This window comes from Ctenocephalides felis, unplaced genomic scaffold, assembly GCF_003426905.1.
Source record: "Ctenocephalides felis isolate EL2017-DRISC unplaced genomic scaffold, ASM342690v1 CF-g0.4_SCAFFOLD_01886, whole genome shotgun sequence".
NCBI lineage: Eukaryota > Metazoa > Arthropoda > Insecta > Siphonaptera > Pulicidae > Ctenocephalides > Ctenocephalides felis.
In genome coordinates, this window is record NW_020538040.1 from 9,825,688 (window position 1) to 9,836,581 (window position 10,894).

Consider the following 10,894-nt stretch of genomic DNA (forward strand, 5'->3'; position numbering starts at 1 on the left):
GGAGTCGATATCAAGATTTAGATTTATTAGAAGATTGAAGAGAATGATATATGTTGTATATAAAGTAGGTTTAAAATTTTTATTTTTTATTAGATTCGTAAAAAATTACTTTTTAAATTAGATTTACAAACTTTATGTCATTATTAAGGAAGTCTTAAGATAATTGGCAAAAGCATGTGTGTTTAAAAATCGATATTTTAGAAAACCGGCTTTCAAATAGAATTTTTCCACAAAACCGGCTTTAACCGGATTCTAGTTTTCATAGAAAAACTATTTGCTCAAATAATTCAAAAACCAAAACCAAACAAAAAATTTAACAGAAAATTTGGAGTGATTAAAAGCAGTGTTCAAATGAAATTATTTACTATACAATTTCATTGATAATAATTTTCTATGCATATTAGTAAAACTCATTAGTGAAATCATTTGGTCGTCTTTTGGAAAGGGTGCAGGTCATACATCGTAACCAACCTTTGCCGGGCTCACCAGAAGAGCAAAAGAGGCTTTCTTATAAATGCAATGCAAATTTTTTAACCGGTGGATTTGGTTTGTTTTTAGAATCACCTCTGATAGGCTTCATTTTTATTTTTTCTTGACCTCGAATGAACTACACTGTAGTTTTGGTCAACTAGTACTATTTCATTTTGTTCATTGCATAAGTATGTCATTTTCTCAGAAAGTGAACAAAAATGAATGAATAATCAAAATTGTATAAAACACCAGATAATTGCAATGAAATTGATCGAAATCACTAATATTGATGTAAGTTCATTGATTTTAATACAAATAATTAAAAATAACAGTAAATAAGTCACCAAAAACATTTTAGTAATTTTCACAATTAAAATTTTTATTGCATAAACTACAACATTATTTGGTGATTACATTCATAGAAAGTGAAAACTACAACAGACGATTTACATCACATACTAAAAAAAACTTATGTTGCTAATAACTATTGAAAAATATTATAGAAAAATCACTTCATTAATCCAGAGATTCAATTAGATCTAAGGCGAGCATGCTCGACCAGATAACAGAGACGTTGTTCGCCTGTGCATTACAGTGAAATAAAAAGGCCTATCGGCATAAAAGAATTTTGGTTCTTGGTGAAAACATCTTGGAGCTGTGTTATAAACTAAACGAACACTTGTGGCAGCTGCGGCTTCAGCACCTTCTTCATTTACTTCAATGAAAGCTTTTTGTATTACTTTAGAAATACATAGCAACTCATCAGCTTCTTTAAGTAATCCTTTGAAGTTAGCTTTTTCAGGAACGAAAATATCAGACATACCCAACTTTTTGAGAGGTTCATTCAAATCTATCTCAGATTCAATCTTGAATTTAGGCAGATCCAAAATAACTTCAACAGCGTACATGCGTCTAGTCAAGTTATGCAAATCAACATCCTGTAACTTGTCTTCAAGAGCAGACAGACCAGTTTTGCTATTTGGCAGAATGATTAACATGGCCAAATCTGAGCTTCTGTAGGGCAATTCTACAGCCTTTGCATCTAATTGTTCAAATTCGCCATAACGGAATTTATTCTTAATATGCATCATACTTACATTCTTTGTCTCTGTTTCAGTAACATAGAAAGGTTTATCTTGGGTATTTTCAATTTCGAATTGTTTCTCCCAGAGGCCTTTGAAGTACAATGCATTCACAAGAACCATTCTTGCATTCTGATCGATATCACCGGCTTTGATCAAATGAAGAATTTTGTGATGAGTTTTTTTTTCAACCCAAGTATTGATAACCCTAGCACTTTCAGCATTTTCTGCAAAGTTCAAGTTTTCTGCTCCAGCTAAGAATTTGTTGGCGGCAATTTCCTTGAAGGCGGGTTTCAATCTATAGCCTTCCATAACATAAACTTTATTGGCAATTTCCAGAATTACACCTTTTTGTGTATTAAGAGTGTTCATCAATGCATGATAGTCATCTTGGATTTGTTCTTTTGATTGAGGCTGACGCAAAGCAGTAGCTATTTGTGTGGCAGTATTACCACAAGCTCCCATTAATACCAGCGACAGAGAAGTTTGTACAGACAGTGGGGACATGATAAGGTTGTCTTCGTTGTCATAAGCAACCGTGCTGTACAGGTTTCCAGCAAACTGATTGATACTCGTAGATAACTCCTGGGCATCCGCCATTATTGAAATCGGTAATACGACTGATGCAAAAAGAATCACTAGTCGTGCGTTTATCATTTTGATATAATTTTGGCACATAGAGCGATAAAAACACTAAAAAATTCAATTACAAAAACGAACGCCATATGAATCAAAATTATTTTTACTGAAACAAAACAATACCGTGCCCGTCTACTTATCATCTTCAATGTCAACTGACATGAGAAACATGAGAAAACAACCATCAAAATATTGAGGTAGCGATATACGTTTGAACTGATTAATGCGACAAGAATGTGACAATGACGCCCAACATCTGACAGGATTGTGATTATGGCTCTCTTCATGTTATGCAGTAGCGGAAACATTACTAAAACTAATTAATTTTGAAATGTCACTGTCATTTTGTCCATATGTCACTTTGTCCGTATTTTTTCTACTACAATTTGTTGTAGTCGCAAACTGCTTGCAATGGAAATAGTTAAATATTAAATTTTTAAATAATATTAAATGATTGTTGATTGCATTTTCAATAATTAGTTTTGGTTCTATTTTTATAACAAATGTAGATCTAAAATAAATTCCTGATCAACTTACTCCTGACTTCATTTGCAGCAAAGATGGTGAGCTTGAGATACTTGTATCATTGAAAAATTAGTAAAGAAAAACATGTTTTGAAGAGAGTTTGTGTCTAAGATGATGATTGAATACAAACATGGAAAGAATTATAATAATACAAAAATAGTTTATGAATTTTAAAAGGATATTACTGACTGAAAACATAGAGAATGATAAAGAAAAAAAAGTGAAGTATTACTTATTATTTTGGTTCTATTTATCATAGATTAATCAATTCTATGACAGCAAGATTAATAAGTTTCAATTTGAAATTTCTGTAAACAATTTTTTGTATTTAAAAGGAAAAACTGTGGCATATGAATTACAGTTAGTAAAGTTTCTAGTCTAAAATAAAATCAAACACTATCAATTTTTGTAGACTCTACTTTTCACATAATTTATTGCGTCAGTTGATTGACCACTTTATAAATGTTGGATGTAACTAAAGGTTATTTTAAAATTGTGAGCTAATTTTTGACCTTTCGTCAATGTTTTCTCGAAAACTGCTGGACCGACTTCAAAAATTTAAAAGCCATTCGACGATCTGCCGAGGCGTTTCTTTGTAATTAGCATAAAAGTGCAAAATTTCTGGTCTACGTTTTAGCCCACAAATTTGAATCCGTTTTAAAAATTCAAAAGCTCTTCGAAAATAGTGATTTGGAACTGCGTTGATTAGTTTTGGCTAATAATGGAATTTTTTTTGACAATTTTGCTGAAACTTTGTATGAGGATTCCATAGTCTAAAATAACATACTAAAATATTATAGGCCTACAATAAGTGGTTGAATTATAAAAATTCATCAATGTTTTGAATTTCACCACTAGCATGAGCGATTCCAATTAGAATCTATGCCAAAGCATATGCTCGCTCCTTGGTGTTCTGCAAGTAGCTACTGATTACTGTTGGCGTCTATACTTAAATAAAATTCATTATAAGAACTCGAAATAGATGGAATTAAATTTGCTTAATAAATTGATTTAATTTATACAATTATAGATATTATAAGTATGCGTTAAATAAATCAATTTCATAAAAAATAACAATTGATCAGGATTAGAGAACTTCAAAAATAATTAGTTATTTGGTGTTTATGCCTAATATTTTCACCTGAGTGTGTACTAATTTTTATAATAGTGAGTCGAAGAACAGCCATCGATTTGCAACAGTGTTTTCATTAATCTGATACATTTGACTATATTTGGCAATTTCTTTTTATGAAGTTTTATTCATACATTAAAAACCGGTACTTTCTACTAAAAACCGATTTTCGAAGCTCTTAATTTTCTTCTGAGAACCGTGTTTTTTAAATAAGTTTAATAATTGAAAAAGACTACCCTCAACGTCAAAAACCAAAATAATAGAAAATAAATTGAAACATAAGATTGAGTTTAAAAAATAAATCAGATTTATAAACTTTACTTAATATTTTATATTTGTCAAAATGTAAACAAGGAGGGCTACATTTATTAGCACTTGAAGAACTTTAATAAATAAAAGAAGTTTCAGCAAATCTTCCGAGGTCAACATTGTCTCTTTTATATAAAATCATAGGATAAATTGTATTAAATGTGTTTTTCTTGAATATATAGATAGCAATTTGTAAGTAAAAATAGCTATTAATCCGGGCAATGCTGCACCAATAAAAAGTCAGCCCTGTTAGATAAAATATAATAATAAAATAAAATACTTGCATTTAAGATATGAGAATAAAAAATGTGTGATTAATCATATGTTCAGAAAACATAGTTTGGAATTGTTATGGATTTTTTATTGGTATGTATTTTGAGTTCTGATATGAATTATGAACTACAAAATTCTGTACAATTTAAATGACACACATCTAGTATCAAAAACCATAAAAAATAATTGCCTATATTTATTAAATTTTTCTTTAATTTTTTTTTAGTCGTTATACTGGTCAATTGGAGAAACGCAGAATGCTACTTACATCCTGCTATAATTTATATCACTAATTGTTTTAAACCTTCAACTGGTTATTTGACTTATAGAACTATTCTTGGACAAGTTTACTCTTAACATAACACAGTAAAACAAAAGGCGTTGATGGATGCCATATGCTTAAGTAACATAAAATAGTAAAGCATAGGAAAAAATAGTATTAATTTTGTTAGATACTTTTATTGACGTAAAAATTATCTTATTTTACATACAAAAAATTAAATGATGTAACAAGCATAGTGAAAATAAACCTATTCTCATTTACACTTGTTACAAATTGTATTATATTTGTATTTCGTCATAATGTATTTTAAAGGCTTTAATTAGTTTTTACCCTAAATTAACTATGAATGGTACATATTGTTTTGCATATGAAAATGATATAAACTTTCTGTAATGTTTTACTAAAGTTGGAGTGGTTACATGAAATTAGAGTGAATTTAATAGGTCTTCAAAGCGCGCAAAAAATATGTATATTATTTAAGTACCATAAATATTGATACAAATCTATTAAAAATCTTGTTATCTTACTTAACATCCAGTACTTATTATCTTACTTAACACCCAGTAGAAATAAATGGCCGAATGTTGGATGAATCGTGGCCGAATGTTGAATGAATCTTGGCCCAATGTTAGATGAAACATGGCCCAATATTGATTAATCGTGGCGCAATATTATAAATATTGCCCCAATATTACCAATATAACGCCACACTTAGTTGTATTTATGCTTCATGTACATTATTACCAATATTTTATCTTAAAATACTCCCGTTTTACAACTTCTAAATTTATTAATAATCACAAACAATAAAATACAATGTAATAAAACTAAATATGAAAATACCCGTGTCATAGTTCATTTCATTTTAATTCATTGTAAAGAGACAAAAACTCTGACTTTGCTAATAAGTAGTATTAGTATAGAATATTATTTTGCTATGGCTATAATCAAAATACGTCATCGGTTTCCGAAATTGTTGGGAAACCCTGTTTCGATCATCGATCTGATCCGTCGGAATCGTCGCGGTCGGTTTTATTACTGATATTCTTTCATCTCCACCGTATTATCGACCATCGCGTGGGTTCGGAACTATTGTGGAAGTTTTTGCGTTTTATAATAAAATCATTTTATGGACATCATGTCGGTTTCGATGAGAGGAATAAATAGATTGAGTCAGGACGATATTTTATTTATTATCGAACAAGAATAAATAGTGAAATGTAAAATTATTATTTTAAAAGATATGATAGGACGATGTTATCAATAAAAAAAATGGATTCAAATATATTATTGCTTCTTTCATTTTTCATTTTGCGTTTTCGTTTATAGTATAAACAATAGATGTTTTAAAAAAATCCATATCTACCAAATAATTTTGAAAATCTCAGAATTGGACAAAAAAATTACTCAGAATATAACACAGTACGAGTGCAATTTCACTTTCCCTGATACTTTTAACATAATTAATGATTAGATTATAATTTATACCTAACAGAAAACTTCCAATGTCTGTGGGTAATACAAATAGTTTTCCAAGCTGATCTCTTTCAGTTATTATTTTCAATGTCACTAAAGATTTTTTTAAGAAAACAGTATATTAATTAATTTAATAAAAACTGTTTGTTGTTTTTTGTCTTTTCATCTCATCAACTGTTTGCCGCAGAAAAACAGCCTGACAGATAATCATAAAAATCTAAATACCACCTCATCGTTATTGAGATAAATTAATAGATAAATAAAATAAATATATTTAATTAATATATCTTGGATTTATTACTAATTTGTTTTGTGCTGCCTAAGATAAAATAATAAAGTAAATAAAATATGACAAAATAATAAAAAACAGGTAAAATTAAATTAATACAGATTTTTGAGAGTGGAATTCACTTTGGAACGTTCAAAACTTGGTACGTTTATTTTATTTTTTTAAGGGTTTTACACTTGCCATTTTTCAAAATATATGTATATAAGTTATAAGTTTATTTCTATTTCTTAATGTTGTTAATAAAAAATGTTTAATTGATATTTGATAAATAGTGCTGTGAATATTTCAATATAATTCGCAGAAAAATCGAATATGAAATGGAGCCAGTGCCAAAACCTCAAAAATAAATACCATTTTGAACCACCATTTACATATTTTATTATTTTTCATAAACATGCATATATTAACTTCCTGTACGGTAAGTTATAGTAATTGCAAAAAAATAAAAACAAATATATTTACGTTTCAAAGGTTTCTGAACATTTCTAAACTTAGTTAAGAAAGACTGTGCGTGTGCGCGTGTATGTATGTAAGTTTGTGTGTACGAATACAAACTTCTGTCAACGATTTCGAGAGCACGGATCAACCGATTTCAAATTTTCAAGATCAAGAAATTTCAAAATTTTTAAAACAGTTAAGGAATTTTAAAAATGACAATATTTTTCAAATATATCAAAATGATATTTATATATATGAACCCTAAAGTTTAAAAAAAAAATAGGATACAGGAAGTTCCAGCAATTTGCCGTAATGCACGATGCCATGCACCACTAGTTTATTTATTTATATTTCTGTATGCATATTTACTCATTTATTATGAAATATGCATTCAAATTCTGGAAATTGGTATATAGGATGTCAAAAAACAAAGAAAATTAAAAAAAATGTGTTTTAATATAAAAAAAATTTCAAATTTTTCTACCAAAGTGTTTTAAACATACTAAAGTATTAATGTTTGGGTGTTGTATTCGGAAAATACACTTTCTCATTTATATTTATTAATGCATACTTTAGTTATTTATTATCAAATCTGCATTTAAATTATAACAATTGATAACAAGGGCTGTCGAGAAAATAGAAGAAAATCCACAAAAAATGTGTGTCTACATAAACAATTTTTCAAATATTCTTATGAAAATGTTCAAAACAACTTGAAATAAAATTATAAAATCAACAAACTGCATTTTTATGCAACTAAAAACCTAGTTTATTCTTTAGTAATTTAATAAAAATATGTTAAAAATCTTAAGAGTCCTGTTAATCCTTCTCATAACGATCTCGAGTAAAAATTTTGATTAGTCAGACTTTGCTAATTAAGTATGAACGTGGAATAATTGCGTAACGACTACTCTAGAGATATAATACTCACTCTTATAATACTCACTCTTATAATATATATATATATATATATATATATATATATATATATATGTATACTTGTATGTATATAAAGCTATGTATGTATGTATCTTCCTACATAATTGTAACTAACAGACAAGAGGGTGTTTTTGTATTTCGCCAATCCGGCGCCAGAAATATAGAACGCTTTGCCAGGGTTGATATCATTTATAATATACATATATTCTTGTATACATATGTTTTACAACTTAATGTAGCCGGATATATTATATTTGCTGTGACACAATATTACACACTTTACTTATATTATACGAGAAAGTAAAGCGAAACGAATGCTCTTCTAGATGTTGTTAATTTTAATTAAAATTATTTGTGCTAAAAGTTATACTGAATTGATAAGGGTTACAACTCATAGAACTAATGGACAATTCTGTGGTAACATAGGCGATAACATAGCCTTGTTATGGCAACGCTATGTTATGCTTGTTTGTTAGTAGTAAAAACTGTGTAAATTTTATCTATTAGCCGTACGATTAGGCATATTTTACATCTGTGTATCAATAATTCTGAATGCATATGAATCAATAGTAATAATGTGTAATTATCATTTCATACCACCAAATGTCAATTATCTAATTTTTTTGCCTGCAACTCCAACATCGCTAAAACTGCCCTAGCAAAAATTTAATCAATTTTGCACTCCGTCAATACAAGTGAATTTTTATTTAAATCACTCTAATTGTATGCATGTTTGCACTCTTTGCTATGTACCTCAAAAACGGCTGGACCTGCCTTTGCCAAAAACTAATCTGCACGTCTCTCTACCAAAAGAAACCGAATGTTTTTTCATTCATTCAAATTGGTTGATCCATGCTCCAAAATCTTGAGAAAAAATTGGATCACACGCGATTGAAGTAAAACTTATTTGCTACTGTACAAGATGGCATTTAAGTAAAAATAAATACATCATATAACAATTTTGAATAATGTTCATTAGTAATATGGTGACACTCGTGACATTTATTAGTGTCAACCATTATACACATTTATATAATGTAATAAATGTAATTAAAGTCATACTTCAAATATGACATGATCGGTTTGTCATTATAATTAGCATTTAGAAATGAACCTTTATTATAGAAATGAAGTAATTGCTGATTAATAAATTCTATAATATTTGTTCACATAAGAGATTATGTTAAACAACGTCTAAATATATATTGTTTTCGCAACTGCACTGATCATGTAATTGTGTTTGAAGAACTTCATGTTATTAAAATTAATATACATTCATTGACTGATTGTATTTTCTTTTTTACTTTTTCGCTGGCGATATAATCTCATTCTTTGAACAGCTGTAATATCTGTTTTGCCTAAAAATATTTTCCATTTTAATAACTTCAAAGATTTATAGAAACTACGAATAATATAGAAATAATTTCTAATCAATAAACCTACATTTAGTTCACGGAACAAATGTTTAATTTGTTTTATTATTTTCAAGGAACACGGTAAAATATTTTTTCTGATTCAAGCATTTTTCATTAAAACAAGATTTGTACTACGATGTAACTATAAAATGTTTATTTATCTATGCCGATTTCTTTGTTGATGCCGATACGCATACAACGACAGATCTCTATTCACATACACGACGATTAATCACAATCGACCCGTATAGAAATGATATCGTCGAGAGTGAATGACGAATCATTGGCACTCGACTCTTCCGTTGCATTTGTACGGATTTACACCCGAGGCGCGCCTAAAGAAGTTTTACTTAAAAAAAAAACAGTTTCGATTGATTTGCGATTATTATAACTTACCCTACGAGAAGTTTATTAATATCATATTATACAAATTAATTTATAATATTTGTAAGACAGTTTGCTCTGATTTCTATTAAAATAAATGATAAAATATTTCAAATAAGATATGGAATTTTTCTTACTTTTTTCGCTCTCATAACTTCGTTTTTCACTTGCCTACCTTACGGTAGGATAAAACAGTGATATTAGGCTGCAAATATGATTCTGAGATAGTAAAATCTTAATTATCATCCGGTGACTATTAGAAAAACTGATTTCAAAATTAATACACTTTCTAGATTATCAATTATAAATTATTTTCAAGTTTTGCGACCAAATCAACACGATTAATCAAAGTCGAAAAGTTTTCGTTCGCAAACACGAGTATACATATATAATATATATACGATATCGTATATATATATATATATATATTTGTATATAAATTCATTTCATTTTTCTCGACATGACAGTTGGAAACTGACGCCGCATATCGGCTCCGGGACGGCTCATGGGGGACTCCGGGGGCTCAGGGTTTCATATACCGGATTTTACGGTACATAACAGTGGAAATTCTAGGAACTATTTACTTCTCACTCTTGCTGTGATAAAGGGTGTCGAGGAAAAGTTTTGGGAAATATTTAATTAATTAAATTGCTAAATGTGGACGCATTCAATATATAATATTCACATACGATTTGTCAAGCGGAACAGATAGTTAGTTGGACATATCGTTGTTACTATATTTATTGCTTTGAAATATTATAGTTGAATATATAAAGTTCTGGAAAACGTTTAATTAATAAATTTTGTAATAGTAACATACATATGATAGAGCGGGATTTAATGGTCCACCACCAATATCTAAAAAAAAGAGTGCGCGTAAGGATCACAAGCGATTGAAGTAAAATTTATTTGCTACTGTACAAGATGGCATTTGAGTAAAAATAAATACATCATATAACAATTTTGAATAATTTTTATTCACATTTAATAGTGTCAACCATTATACACATTTATGTAATGATAAATTATAAAATATATATTTATAATAGAAATAAAGTCATACTTCAAATATGATACGATCGGTTTGTCATTGTAATTAGCATTTAGAAATGAATCTTTATCAGAGACATAAAGTAATTGCTGATTAATAAATTCTATAATACTCGTCCACACAGTGGATTATGTTAAACAACGCCTAAACAAATATTGTTTTCACAATTTCACTCATCATGTAGTAAT

The 10,894-nt window shown here is 28.7% G+C and overlaps 1 protein-coding gene across 1 annotated transcript; it reads right to left on the minus strand.

The window, feature by feature from the left end:
- Positions 1 to 1,010: 1,010 nt before the first annotated feature.
- Positions 1,011 to 2,210, minus strand: LOC113374606 (serine protease inhibitor 42Dd-like). Its single transcript, XM_026614583.1, has one exon. It carries the CDS (start codon positions 2,208 to 2,210, stop codon positions 1,011 to 1,013), a length of 1,200 nt encoding a protein of 399 aa, XP_026470368.1.
- Positions 2,211 to 10,894: the final 8,684 nt, after the last annotated feature.

Coding starts and splice junctions, on each gene's coding strand:
- LOC113374606 (XM_026614583.1), bottom strand. CDS start 2,210: ATGATAAACGCACGACTAGTGATTCTTTTTGCATCAGTCGTATTACCG.